Source organism: Battus philenor, unplaced genomic scaffold (assembly GCF_028537555.1).
Source record: "Battus philenor isolate CCGP_79_NKW_IND1 unplaced genomic scaffold, ilBatPhil1.0.hap1 SCAF_3, whole genome shotgun sequence".
NCBI lineage: Eukaryota > Metazoa > Arthropoda > Insecta > Lepidoptera > Papilionidae > Battus > Battus philenor.
Window position 1 is genome coordinate 3,085,604 of NW_027181693.1, and position 15,775 is coordinate 3,101,378.

A 15,775-nucleotide genomic window follows, 5' to 3' on the forward strand; every position below is an offset into this window, starting at 1 on the left:
TACTTCTTTTTGCGAGAAATTTTAAAACAGGAAAGATTATTGTTACTAAAATGTTTGAATCACGAATGAATGAAACATATTCTAAAATCGCAAGATACTATAATTCAATTAAATTTTATCGATGCTACATAACAGCCTTGGAGTGGAAAGGGTTAAGACTAAGGCACACAACTAATGTGTATGTTTTTTTTGTTCTAATATACGCTTTCCCACGTCTTTTATTCGGGACATGGATATACACCTTCCTACTTTCACCTTACCTCTCTCATCCTTCACATTTTCTCTTTAAACCCTCTTTCATCCTTCATATTTTCTATCATTCAGCATACATTAAACATACAGCAATCATTATATATTTATGCATCGCCTCCTATCCCTCGCCACACTTCTCATTACACGATTTTGTTTCGCCTAATTACGTCACCCATCACCCTGCGACAAAACCGCAAGTGTGGCGGCAATGCTCCATTACCACTTTGCTAGCCGCTCTAAACCCTCTATATACTGGACAGCGAGTAATTGCGTGCATGCGTACCGAGGTGTTTAACGAGTATGGAATAGAATCGTTGTTTCTCACTTCTGACCTCAATGGCATTCTCATAGTCGCTCAACTAGACAAGGAGTGGGGTTTGTTCGGGAGTTCCATCCCGGTTTTTTTATTTTAATCTAAGACTTTAGTCGTTTTTAGGTTATATAAAAAGTATAGGATATGATAGATTAATTATTAGTATTATAATTTAATCCTATTTAAATAAGTAACTTGAATTAATGTAAGAAAAATTGAATGATTTTTTTAAAAAAAGGCACCAATTTTTCTTTCCGTTGTGACTGTCACAGGCATTTGACTATTTGTCGCTAGACAGAATAACATGAATATGTAAGTTTCGTTTATTGTTAGTGTAATTATTGTAATATAAAACATTTAGTTCATTATCCGGTGTTCGGTATTTTTGTATTTGAACTAATGTAGTAACACGGGATAATTGGTTATAGATATGAAACCTTTAAATCCGTAAATGTATAGCTTATTTGTCAGAAAAAAGTTTTAAAGCTTTTATACTTATTTCAATCACTCAGTATAGAGTGATTAATTTATTTTTTCTATAGCAACGCGACTGGCGCATAACCTCTGGCATTACAAAGTTTGCAGTAACATATTTAACAATAATTAATTTTAATATGTAGTGATTCGAACTACGATACCGTTTTTTCTTACTATATTATCTTTAATTTTTTATTATTTCACTCTTTTATAGCTTTTACACCTATAACCAATCATATATAGGGTAGTGGATAGATGGATTATAGCTTTAATATGTTAAATAACTTATAATTACAATGTTAGAAAGTAAAATAACAAGAAGGGCACTGACATGAAGTTTGACCCAATAAGATATGCAGAGCAAGAGATAACACGAGATGGTATGACCCATTCATTCCTATATATATCATAGCTTATTAAAACTAAATTCAAGCCAATACACAATTATTTTTGAATTTTCAATAAGTTATGTTTCTTCTAAAGACGTGGGTCGTATTAATAAGTCGATATATTCATTTCGTCGGCGATGTTAAAAAAATATTTGTTATTACATATTCAATAAATTTAATATACACTCTTAAATTTTTCTTAATCTTATGTAATGATAGATATATATATTTTATAACTTTAATGGTCATTTTGACATCGAACAGGTTGCTCGATTTGTTTTTATATACGCCAAGCTCAATATTTTTAAGAGCTGGAACTAGTTTGTGGAAAAAAAAATATGTAAAAACGAAATCGCAAATGTGTTTCGTAATTAATTTTGGCGGTCATATTTTGTGTAGCTATTGAGACACTATGGAGTATTCTAACATATTAGTTACTTTTTCGCAAAATCCGTTAAATAGAATTTATTAAGAAGTACATTTTTACATTTTACAGTTAAATTTTTGTTTCTAAATATCAGTACAATATGTGACGCTCTGGCTTCGGAGTAACTTATTGCATTACAAAAGTCAGAGTTCAATTGCAGAAGATAATTAATACTTTCACTTCACTTTGAGTAACACTGTAAACGCCAGAGAAATTCATCCAGTGATGTCTTGATTCTAAAAGATAATTATATTTTTTATCAACGAGAGTAGACTGCGAGGTAGAGTTACTTATAAGAATTGAGAATGATAACATTGCCTCCCTGATGGAAGATGACGTTTACCGTCGCATATTCTTGAGATATTGTAAGAAATAATGGAGGTCATATGAAGTGTTAAAATTGTATTTAATGATAGAAGACTTAATTTTAGCTAAAATCTGTACTGCATTAAAATCGTAACGATTATAACCAAAAGTATAAATTTAAAAAATGTGTAAAATACCGAACAAAATGTAATACTGTGAGAAACATAGCGAAGGAAGGGAGGTAATGCAAGGAATGTGTGTAAATAAAAGTACTAGAATAAAAAGTAAATGTGAAGAGTGAAACGGAAAAAGAATAGCAGGAACGAGAGGCTCCAAGAACGAGGACAAAAGCCAAAAAATAAAATGACTATACACCTATGCCCCGATTTACACGGTACTTGTTTTACACGTTTTCGCTTTTACACGGTTTTCCAAATAAGTTTTTTTTTATTTTAATAACCGAGTTTATCTCTCATAATGTAAACATTTCTGCTTCAAACATCGAATCAGCACAAATAACTTCGAGTGATAAAAGTGAATTCGAACCTTCAGTTCCGAAAAAAAGAGTGGGAGTAATTTCTGACAGTGATAAAGGATAATAAAACACTATTGGTTTTATTTTTTGTTCTTCCGTTTAATGTATTGTAATTAAATTAAAAAAAAAAACAGTGTTTCCGCAATATATTAAATATTTTAACTTGTCAATGCATTTTATTTTTATTTCTGTTTACACCAAAAAATATTGAAAAAAATCACAAGTGTTGAATAGCAAAATTATGCATTTCCTGCAACTTTTTCGATTTACGCGGTTTTGATTTGAAAATTTTAAATTTTCGATTTACACGTTTTTCTTAGAAACGTATCTACGAGGGCCAAACTGAAAGTTTTTAGAACTGGCAACTTAAAAGCATCATATTAAAAAAATAAGTTTAAATTTTGAAAATAGAACTCTTTACCAATAATATTGAGTATACATTTCATTCATTTATCATTTGTTTTACGATTTGGCGGCAAATTGAAAATTGTCTGTGCACGTCAGAATGAATTTAAGCCGAGAAAATTTTCGTGCAATGATTTTTTATGACTTTCGATGTCATATAAGTCAACAAGAAAGTTATGATAGACTTCGATTGGCTTTTCACGATGAAGCCCCATCTCGTGCCACAGTTTACAACTGGTTTAATGAATTCAAACGTGGTCGAACTAATCTCACCGATGATTTGCGTGAGGGACGGCCTTCTACAGCGACGACTGAAGACAATATCAGTGTTGTGCGGCGTATGATAGAGACTGACAAAAGAGTGACCTATCAGCAGATTCGGACAAGTCTAGGCATAGGTATGAGTCAAGTGCACAAAATCCTCCATGAACATTTAGCGGTCAGGAAGCTTTGTGCCCGCTGGATACCGCATAATTTGACCGATGCTCAAAAACTCCGCCGTGTTGATTGGTGCCGAGAAATGATCCAAAAATTTAACGGAGGTGACTCAAATGCTGTGTTCGACATACTAACGGGTGACGAAAGCTGGATTTACTGTTATGATCCGGAAACCAAAAGACAGTCTGCTCAGTGGGTGTTTCCTTCCGAAGAGTTGCCAACTAAAGTGAAGAGAGGTCGAAGTGTTGGAAAAAAGATGGTGGCCTCGTTCTTCGGAAAGACAGGTCATTACGCGACAGTTGTCTTAGAGGATCAGAAAACGGTTAATGCAGAGTGGTGCACTAACAATTGTTTGCCACTTGTCTTGGAAAAAGTTCGAGAGAAACGACCTCGCAGCAGGATCCTCCTTCATCACGACAATGCCTCGTCGCACACCGCCAGGCAAACGATCGACTATTTGGCGACCTCAGACGTGGAATTACTGGGTCACCCGCCGTATAGCCTCGACCTCGCACCCTGCGATGTTTATTTATTCCCGAAAATAAAAGAAAAACTTCGAGGAAAACATTTTATGGACGCCGAAGAAGCAGTGGCTGCGTTTCAAAACGCCGTCGAAGAGACCCCTAAGGCCGAGTGGGCAAGGTGCTTTTTTCAATGGTTCCATCGAATGCAGCGATGTATTGATGTAAATGGACGCTATTTTGAAAAGTTATAATAAAACTAATAACTTGCTAGAATGCTTAGTTTTTGATTTTCTAAGAACTTTCAGTTTGACCCTCGTACCGTGTAAATCGGGTGATAGGTGTATTAAACTTTAATTAAAATAAACGTGAGAATTTCTTTTTATACTAAATTTCAAGGATAGAAGTAGAGATTGATATAACACCTGCTCTCTTACTAAATTTAGACGTAAAATTTTAGAGAATCTCTATATAACTATGTTCTAATTTTTATTTAATTATTCCTTTTATTTCGAAATACCATTTCTTTTTACAAACATATCAGATACAAAGGTGCCAATGTTCAATTCGATAACACGTGTTTCAATATTATATGTCGGTAAAAACATTGCGTCAATAACGTTGCATTAGTGTTGTTCGTGTGTCGATATCTTAATCTTTCATATTGAACGTCCTTTAATTCGTTTTAATCTTATCTATGGTCTTATGAAATCTTTACTAGTTAAATCATTACAAAATTTATTTACTTTAACAGCACAGATTGATATCAATGTGTGATATTTGTAAATCTATAATTAACTATTTGACCCAAAAGAATTTACTGACATAAGTTATTTGCCTGACACAATATAATAAAAAAAATGTATGTAACGTATTTTAAAGTGATCACTTTATTAATAAAGAGAACAGCTGTCAAACGCGCATTTTAAATATTCACCAAATTTTTTAGAAGTTTCTGGGCAATTTTCCACCTTTTTATCTAAAACTTTTACAAAATTTTAGAAAACTATTAATTTATATGTAAAGTTGTTCTAAAGTTTTCAAGTTTAAAAGCCCCCCCGCCCCTTAATCCTTATTTCAACCCCCTTGGGTTAATTCTACTTTTTAAATTTAGATTCAGAACATAGTTTGATTAACTAAAATTCAAAGTTATATGACGCAGTTTGATGGTAACTCTTATTTACCTTTTAACACATTCCATGCCATGCGGGGCTTATACGAGCCCCGCTGCAATTTCGTTCAGGCAATTTACAGTTCTCATTGGAAAACAAAGGATTCTAAAAAAATTAATTGCAGGGTCGAATATAGATAACTACACAACACGCATGCGCGCACGTAATGCGTATTAAAATTTATACCTTTTTCCGCTAATTATAGCTTTGCAGTATTGAAAAAGTGTAAAGCAGGCGTCTTAAATAACTTTTTTTTTAAATTTTTAAAGTGTGGGTCGTATACGTCCCACGCGGCCTGAATGCAAAATTTTCAAAAATTGCCGTTTCACTATATATTATAGTACAGTTAATTTAAAATTGAAACGATATAGATTTGTATTGTGATAAATGGATTAGATATTTCAACATGAAGATGCAATGCTTATGGAATTATCACACTTGTGTTAAAGATATTTACGGAGTATTTTACGTTGACAATGGATTACATTGAAGTAAAAGCACCATAACAGATAAAATGAAAAAATGTTTCCGTTACTAGATTCCATAAATCTATTCGGTGGACCGGAAATTAATGCCGCTTTCTTAAGTTAAATTCACACGACTACATTTTTAACAAGTTTTTATTTCTAATCAACAATATATTGACCTTTGTTATCAACAACCATTTGCCTTTTGTATTCAAATTTTCATTCCCGGAGCGGTAAAAATCAATCGGTTTTTCTGTAAAATATGTCGACAGTTATACATTACTTTCCGGTCACCCTAATATTTAAATGAATGAATGAAACTGAAATCATTACAACGATTGTATCTCTCCATACTCCCTCGTTATTTTAATTAGACGCGTTTGATATTATAAGCCTATTCTGTCTTTTTGGAAAACAAAGGTTTGTGTTTTTTTATAGATTCCGATAGCCAAGTATTTGTCTGCCGCGATGACTTTTCATTGCAGTCCCCAAAAAAAAAAAAAATGTTTTTTGTCTGTCTTCATTTTTTTATGTACTTCAGATTGAAAGTGTTGTAAAATGAGACTAATCAAACATGTTTGTTATTTAGATTAAATTAAATAAATATACGAATCAATATTATAATCTGTAGATAACGAAGTCCACATATTATTATAATTTATCTGTATAATCTTTATCTTTAATATAAAGTAGAACAGAAACAATCGAAAAACCGCATACGAAAACAATAAAAATGACTGTCGAAAAAAAATTGCACTAGCGTGGTCGCTATAAATAGTTGATTACTTCACACATAAATCATGGAAAATAACATAAAAACATAATTTAAATGTTACATCGACCAAGAGCATTAACCTTTGTTTTCATATTGCATGTTTATATGGTAATTAGGTATGCTTATAATGATACAGCTGATATTTAAACAACACCCGTTTTTCGGAAACGGGGCGAAACGAGATTTGATCCTTCTAAGAAAAGCATATAAATATCAATACTACACAGCTCCACTGGAGAAGAGCGGTTTACTTCTCCAGTCTCTTTTTCGTCTTTCATCCTAGTATCTTTATAAGTCCCTTCTGTAGTAATGAATTGTTATAAGTGGAAAAGAGATAAATGTATAGCCCCGATCAGCGCTGCTGAAGTTTCTTCCGCTACTTCTTTCAGCTTTCCTAAGTGGTAGTAGTGATATTTGCCAGGCAATAGCTACCGACCAAACCGAGGTTTGGCACTCTCGGGCGCCCTTATGTCGGAATGCTAAACGGGTATATACAGCTCCAAGCCCAGGTCTTCTCGTGGGGGTTCTTGAGCCTCGTCACTCCACGGAGCGTCCACAGAAGCGATCTAAGAGCTCGGCGACCCCTAAGTCTAGTCTAGTAAAATGGTAGTTTGTAGCGGCCCGAGCGGAGGCTCCATAAGGTCAATCCGCAGATGCTACAAATGCCACTTGAGCAGCGGTGACAGCCCGGTCACAATAATTGTGTAGTTTATTTATTTGAGCAAAACTCCCACTTTTTTCATAATTTATAGTTACAGATAGTTTTAAGTAATATACTACCGTGGATTCAGTGTTTACGCCACAAATATCGAATAATTATTCTATTGTATACTATCAAACGGGATAAGTAGTGAAACACAGACCGACGATATTAAAATAATCATTTTGTTAATAATTTTTGAAAAGATAATAAAAAATATATTAAAATTATACTAACTGACGGCAAATACAAAAACATGTTTTTAAATAAAGCTGTAAAGATATAATTCAATTAAAAAATTTAATAATACGTTTCTAATTTGCAACAAATATGATTAATTTTAAAGTGTGTATAAGAGCATTAATGCCGCAGATGTAGAAGTAATTCATCATTTCAGCCGTGGGAAGACCAATGTTGGACATAGGCTTTTTCATAAATATTTACAATAGGACCGGTTGAAAGCGGCTTACGTTCAACCGTCTTTCGACGAATTTAAAAAAAGTTATCTGTCCAATTTGTGGGCGTGTCTACATTCCAGAATATTTAAGCCCGAATAGCCTGCAAGTTGACATTCGGTCGTTAGTCTTCGGATCACCTAATTCCTGATTCGATCTCTTAACTTGAGCTTCCTTATGAAGCCCAGAGATGTTAAATATTTTGAATTATATTAAGGGCCTCTCGTACCCCTAATTAGTTTAGGATAGGGACTCTTTTTTTCATTTTATTCTTTTTTTTTAAATATCATTCCTTTCCTTACTTTCTACATTTCATCTGTCTTACCCTTCCATTCCTTTCTCTCTTTTCCGATGCTCGTCATCCATCACCTCGTTCCTTAGATTTTACAATATTTATTTAATATACATATTATGATATATACAAACATTTCTATTTTGTTTACAATTTACTTACATTAGTTTCTCATTTCTATATATATTTGCTCTTATTTTATTTTTATTATTTGTGTCTTAACTTTCCTGCATAGCCTAAGGAACTCAGGTCGCGTCCCATCGTTATCAATTAGCGAGGCTATCAAGTCCTCGCTGATTTTAGTGCCTAACCAACACTAGAGATGCTATTGAAGGATTGGATCTTGTTCACGTGCGTGTATATGTGAGTGTATGTAGACATATAAAACATATAGGTACTCACAGCCGCCGGGCCACCACTTGTAGGCGGTGAGAGTTGGGCTGTGCAGAATGAACTCCTTGGTGGCCGGGTCGTAGGTAGCCGTCGTCTCCAGACCGCGTATGAACGTTCCGTGTCCTAGTTCCGTCTGCGTGAAAAAAATCTTTATTTAATATACCTGTTATTACTCGTAAGTCACGAAGTATTTTAAAACCAATTAAGTTGTTAACCATTAAAATGATATATTATTTATTAAATTATTCTTATTATTTGATCATCTGTGTATGATTAAAAAAGAAACCTCAATTACATAGAAATTAAAATCAAACCGAGGTCCCTAAAATGATATCGAACAATTTAAAAGAAGAGGTTGCTTCAAGGGTTCCTAAGGTGGTCTGATAGGAGAAGAGTCTTTTTTCATTATTGTTACCAGGATCTTTATTCCACAGACATTAGCGTTCTTGCCTTTGTTTTAACATTTACGTTAAATATTACCGACAAAAAATTTTTGCTCACGTTTTTGCTTCGTAATGTTTACTAAGTATCTTATTCTATTTTAACGACGACCTAATTGTCCAGTTTTTAAAATTACATTTCGTTCGACCACCTTTTCATCCCTACTCCATATTGCCATTCTCAGGTTATAAGGAGAAAGTCTATAACAAGCTATCTTTATTTGACTATGTTTTCTGCCTAAGTGGCATTTGTAGATTTGGCGGGTTCGAAGAGGAAGAACATAGATGGCGCCAACTTTAAAACTTATTTTATAGGAGCGAAGCTCAAAGATTGATCTTCAACACGAGCCGCTACATACTATCCGGTGCCATTTTCTGATTACCTTCATAATATATCTTTAATAGAGTAGTTAAGAAAATTAGTTCTAAAGCTATGTTACCACTTAACACGTTCCGTATCACAGCAATTTTTGAAAATTTTCCATTCAGGCCTCGAGGGGCCTATACAACCTACACTTTAAATTTAAAAAAAAAGTAGTTCAAGACGTTATGCTTTACATTTTTTTAATACTGCAAAGCTATAATTTGCGGGAAAAATTTATACATTTTAATACGCATTATTTACGCGCGTACGTGATGTGAAGTTATATATATTCGACCCTACAATTCATTTTTTAAGAATCTTTTGTTTTTCAATGAGAACTGCAAATGGCCTGGACGGAAAGTGCAGCCGGGGTCATATACGCCCTACATGGCATGTGTTAAAAAACCTTTATTTGCTAGTTTTCCATTAACTTTAAGTAATGATTAATAATTCAAAGGCATTACGCGAATGATTACTATTAAAGCGTACACAATTGATTAAATGAATTAACAAATTGAAAGAATTAACAATTTAAAGTTTATTAATTTTTTGATGCATAGTAAAATTCATAGCAATATTATTTCTATTTATAGTGCTAATCTAGTTTATGTCTCTTTTTTCAATTCTTTTGTTATATTTAATAGTATTCTTATGCACATATAAGTACAAGGTTTTCTAATGACTTAACTTATCTCTTAAATCTTGATCAGATGATAATTGCTACGGTTAGATATAAAAAGTGCAGTGTTAACTTAGAAATTTGAGAATCAAAATCCTGGGACAAGAGTGGCTAAGTCAATTTACCAAAGAATTTCACTTACTATCACGCTCTAAAACTAGATCACGGTAATAATATTATACGCAGTAAATAAAGCTGGTTTTCTCTCATTTTAATATTTATAATTTATTTCGGCTATTTTCTCAAATTTTTAATTGATATAATACTGTGATCAAAAAGTAAGGTGAATTAGTTTATAAAATGTATATTGTTTATTTTTTCTTCCAAAACAATTTCATCGCCTTCAAAGTAACCCAGTCCTATAAAACGCATTTTTGTCGACGCTTTTTCCAGTATTCGAAGCAGTCGGAAAAGTTTTTTTCCGTTATAGTCTTTAATACCTTATTCCGTTTCTGTGAGAGACAGGATCGCGAGACCATGTGGGACGGGATCCACCGTGTGATGCGTCGCACGGGGGTGAGGCGAGAGGACGTCCCCCTCGTCCAGTCAGGTAAAGTGCTGGACGCAGCGGGATCAGCCAGGTTGCTGGCGGAGGTTTTCTTCCCGGAGGACGACCCCGGGAAGGACAATGCGGACCACAGAACTGTAAGAGCTAAAGCCGATGAAGTCAATTCGGGGGACCATGATGGAACATGCGACCCCCCGTTTACGATGGAGGAGCTCCGATGGTCCGTATCGACCTTCAACGCCAAGAAGGCACCTGGCTCTGACGGACTCACCGCGGACATCTGCCGTGCGGCCGTCGCCGTGGACCCCGTTCTGTACCTCGCGCTCTCCAACCGGTGTCTCGCGCTTTCCCACTTCCCCACGAGATGGAAGGAGGCAGTGGTCGTAGCGTTGCGGAAGCCGGACAAGGAGGACTACACGCACCCGAAATCCTACAGGCCCATCGGACTCTTGCCGATTCTCGGCAAGGTCCTTGAGAAAATGATGGTCCGTAGGATCCGGTGGTACACTGCACCGTATATCAGTAGCCACCAATACGGCTTCATGCCGCAGAGGTGTACCGAAGACTCCCTGTATGACCTGATCCAGCATCTGCGAACCCGGCTGAAGGAGAAGGAGATCGCAGTGCTGGTATCATTGGACATAGAGGGAGCCTTCGATAACGCCTGGTGGCCTGCTATACGGTGCAGACTGGCAGAGACTCGCTGCCCCGCGAATCTGCGGCGTCTTGTTGACAGCTATTTTAGCGATCGCAAGGTGTCCGTACGGTACGCGGGGGCAGAGTGGGCCAGAGAGACCACCAAGGGGTGCGTGCAGGGATCCGTAGGCGGCCCAACCTTCTGGACCCTCCTCATCAACCCTCTCCTGGAGGAGGTGGCAAAGACCGGGACACACTGCCAGGCGTTCGCAGATGACGTCGTGCTGGTCTTCTCGGGGCAGAAGGCCCAGGACATCTCGAGTCGGGCCAACGCCGTTCTCGCCCATGTTCATGAGTGGGGGGTCAGGAACAAGCTGAGGTTCGCACCACACAAAACCAAGGTGATGGTGCTAACCAACAAGCTAAAGTTCGACTACCCATTACTGAGCATGGGAGGTGAGCCGCTTGGCCGGACTGGGGAGGTCCGGATACTAGGCCTCACAGTTGACGATAGGCTCACGTTCAACAGTCACGTGAAGAACGTGAGCAAGAAGGCACAGGGCCTCTATCGTCAGCTGTGCAGGGCTGCGAAGGTATCTTGGGGTCTGAACTCGGAGGTGATCAGAACGATGTATCTGGCGGTGCTGGAGCCGACGATTTTGTATGCAGCGAGTGCATGGGCGCCGGCGGCTAGGAAGCTGCTGGTCCGCAGGCAGTTGGGCGCGGTCCAGCGGGGCTTCGCGCAGAAGATCGCGAGGACCCACAGGACCGCGTCCCTGCACTCGGCCCTTATACTTGCCGGGTTGCTTCCCCTGGACCTTCGGGTCCAAGAAGCAGCCCGCTTATTTGAAATAAGAAAGGGTCATTCCCGGCAGGTGGTAAAGGACCGAGACCTGGAGGTACCGGTCAGCTACCTGAGACTACCGCACCCGTCTGGTCAAGTTGGTGTGGAGTTCTCCTGTCTGGGGGAAAGTGCGGAGGAAGTCCGACTTGCCACCGCGGCTGCCGATCTGGTAATTTATACCGACGGCAGCCGCATAGAGGATAAGGTGGGTGCGGCGTTCTGCGTCAAGCGGGGCGCCGTAGAGTCATACACAAAGAAACTCAAGTTGGGCAACTTCTGCACCGTATACCAGGCAGAGCTGCTGGCTCTAGCTGAGGCAACAGGGTACGCGGCCGGCGAGTCGGCGCAAGTCTGCGCCGTACTGAGCGACTCGCGGTCCGCTCTCGAAACTGTCGCAAGATCGGACACCCTCCATCCCTTAGCGTTAAGAGTGAAGGAGAATGTAATGAAAGCGAGAGAGAAAGGGAAGGATGTAAGGTTGTTCTGGGTGAAAGCGCACGCGGGGATGGAGGGGAACGAGAGGGCGGACCAGCTGGCCAAGGAAGCGGCCCTGAAGAGTAAAAGACGACCAGAGTACGAGAGATGCCCTGTTTCATTCGTCAAGCGGCAACTGAGACTGGAGTCGCTCGACGAATGGAACAGGAGGTATGTGGAAGGAACGACGGCTTCGGTAACGAGGATGTTTTTCCCGGACGCCGTCTCAGCCTACCGCGTGCTCCGCAGCATCGAGGTGGACGCGGTCTCGGCCCAGCTCTTCACGGGGCACGGGGGGTTCTCTGAGTACCTTCATAGGTTCAAGCTCAAGGAGGACCCCTCGTGCTTCTGTGAACCGGGCGTGGGCCAGACCGTGATCCACCTTGTGGCCCGGTGTCCCGCATTCGGGGGACTCCGGCTCGACTTCGAGTGCCGGTCTGGTGTTCAGGTCAAAGAAGACACGATACCCTCCCTGATAGGCGATAAAGCTACTAGGCAGGATTTTGTATATTATTGTAAAACAATAGTTAAAAAGATTATAGAAATAAATAAAACCTAGGTATAAGATAAAAGACTGTTATAAAATAAATAATAAATGTGCAAATATGTGATACCTAGAAAATAAGATATACAAAATAAAAAAAGGGATGAAAGAAGAGTAGTATAGAAGGGCACAAAAGAAAGAAATATAGCATGAAAGACAGACTAAAAGAATATGAGATGAAAGACTGATGAGTATGAAAATAAAAAAAAAAAAATATATGTGAAAAAATTACTGTAACAAAAGACCCTGTCCCACAAAAAGATAGGGGTACGAGAGACCCCCAATAGCGGGGGTCATAAAAAAAAAAAAAAAAAAAAAAAAAAAAAAAATACCTTATTCCAATAGGTTTAATTTCTTCAACCGTGTCAAAACGGCGTCTTAGCATTGGCCTTCTGAGTTTGCTGAATAGCTAGAACTCGCATGGAGGCAAATCAGGCGTATACAGTGGTAGCGGTACGACTTGAGACAATTTTTTGACTTTTTTTTTCAAAAATTGAGCGATTTTAGCACCAATCAAGGCTTGATGCGTTTGACAAGATTAAAACGATTAACAAAAAACGTTCCGGAGATAAATAAACCTTTTGACAAACAGACGCTTGGCTAATGTTATAGACAGTTCTAGAAAAAAGAAATTACCTGCCTTCCTAATACCCAGGAGTTTTATATGACAACTTCACCTTACTTTTTCATAACAGAGTATATTAATAAATTTTAACGATATAATTAAAAAAAAGCGTTGTTAAATGTCTGTAAAGTTGGGTAAAAATAATTCGAACCTGTGCGTAAGTGCCAATAATGTCGAGATTGAAAGCTCTGCCGATCCAATAAGCCTGTTGTTCCACCGTACCTTGACCCATGAGAGTTGGAATGAACATCACATAATGGAGAGTAAGGGGGGAACCATCTCCCAGTATAGCTGAACCAAGATTACCACCCAAAAGTGCCCTAGGGAAAAATATAATTTTATGAACAAACCGGAATGATTTCCATTAGTATAGATTGAATATAACATAATGGTTACGATGTATGTTATTGTTATATGAAAGTAATATTTTTACTTCTTTATTTAAAAAAGTAGAATTTTATTATTAAAACAATTTTACGTTTTAATGCTTCGTCGTTCATGGATTCAGCCTATAGAAGCCCTTTGTAAGGTATAAGCCTCGTTCAAAGATATCTACAGGAGGATGTACCATAATCGCCACGCTTGGCAGGCGGGTAGGCGATCGCAGTGTGGTATTATGGTACGCAGAGGACGATGCTGCCCATCCTCTGGAAACTTCTTTATTAGCAGTGGCAATCCTATATAATTAATACACAAAATGTGAATTATATAAGATTGTTTTACGCGATTCGAACTCGTACACTGCTCAGAAATGAATCAAAGCACGCTACAAAAGTTAGCTAGGAAATAACAGGTTATTTTATTATTAATATTTTCATTCTAGTCAGACAATATACGCCTACTGCACGGCTTAGGCCTCCCGCATACAGCTACTTCACACGACTGATTACGTCGTCGACCCACCCAATGGGAGGCCTCCACACGCCGTGACAAACGGCTTGTCTTAATATAAAAACGTTATATAATATTTATAATTTATTATTGTTTTTGTGACTTGAATTTTTTTAGTCCCTCCTTTGTAATGCTAATAAGAATCAAATTACTTCGACTTCGAAATTGTATCAATTAGTAATGATACATTATTTTCTAATTTAAGCGACAATTAAAACATCGTAACGAAATGCACTATTGTCATAAAGAATGCTTTTATTATTATTACAAATACCTTTCATTTATAATATAAAATATATACAAACATGTAATTATCCATTCCAGCATTGTCTTCCTCTTGCAGCCTTCGCATCATCTTGAATAACATACAGGCTTTCTTCACAGCCAATTCGTATTTCTCTTTATGGCTAAGATAATCTGATGGAACCTCGTCAATATGAATTCCTTCCTTGAAGACCATCTCCTCTGAAAAATGAAGGTATTTTAAATTGTTGCAGACTGTAAAAATAAACAACCGAAGTAACCTGTTTACCTAATAGTTCTTATACTAAGAATTACAGGTGTAATTGCCAAGAGGTTATAAAATCTGTTTTCCGGTTTGTCGTCGCAGTCCATTTAATAACTCGTTACGAGTACCTACACCGAGTAACAAACAGAGCGGTTTTCCTGGCAAGCGCTTTGTTCGTTTTGACCATCCAAGCCTGAATATTTTTCAATAGATTCGCTTTTATTTTCGTCTTACCACTGTTTACTTTTCTTGCGTTTTCCGCGAGTTAGAGGTAACTAAGACCTCTTAAGGTAGCAAAGCTTGGACCGCACGTATTACTATTTTATCGAATTCAGCGGTCACAAAGCTCTTACTAAGATTGCTTTGATGGACGGTCCACAGAGTGACTAGGTTCAAGGACCCCTACAAGTGACCTCGGCTTGTACTGTTAGTCGTCCATGTTTTCTCGTATCTTCAAATGTTGGCTAAGAATTGGTTCTTGTCAGTGCCGGCTTACGGAGTACCTACTCACGTTCCTAAGCTTGGGTATTTGTACTGTACCGATTTAGATATTAAAACGCGACACAAGAGGTTCTTTATGATGCAAAAATCATTATTTGTGATTGAAAAACTCAGAACAATATTCTTGTTGGTAAGGCATATTTTAGTTCGAATTTTTTCGCTCATTTTACGTAGCGAAAGAAAGTAATTTCTAGAACTTTTGATATACACTTTAGAGCTAGGAAAACTCTGTAAGTTGGGGACCGAGGAGACAAAGAATGAACGCCGACACGACACCATCCTGTCTCGCTGTGCGCATATCTAAGGCGCGGTACAGCGGGTTGGATAGCACTATAATTGTAAAATATGTAACTACTGAAATAAGTAGGCTATTATTAACAAAGGAACCTAATATTTGTCATTGTATTTATGGTGATGTAGTTGGTGCTAGTCCGAGAGGCTTTTGCTGCTTCATCGGAATTAAGGTCGCGGAACTAAAGGGTCCCCGACCTTAACAAAATTTAC

General features: G+C 37.7%; 1 protein-coding gene across 1 annotated transcript in view; it reads right to left on the reverse strand.

Moving 5' to 3' along the window:
- LOC137927114 (acyl-coenzyme A oxidase 1-like) overlaps positions 1–15,775 on the reverse strand; it is a 32,045-nt gene that overhangs the window by 14,495 nt on the left and 1,775 nt on the right. Inside the window, exons 2-4 of the mRNA XM_068770914.1 lie at positions 14,568–14,727; positions 13,523–13,691; positions 8,267–8,390 (exon numbers count right to left, since the gene is read on the reverse strand). Coding sequence (XP_068627015.1) covers positions 8,267–8,390; positions 13,523–13,691; positions 14,568–14,727 — 453 coding nt within the window. The remainder of the gene's footprint in view (positions 1–8,266; positions 8,391–13,522; positions 13,692–14,567; positions 14,728–15,775) is intronic.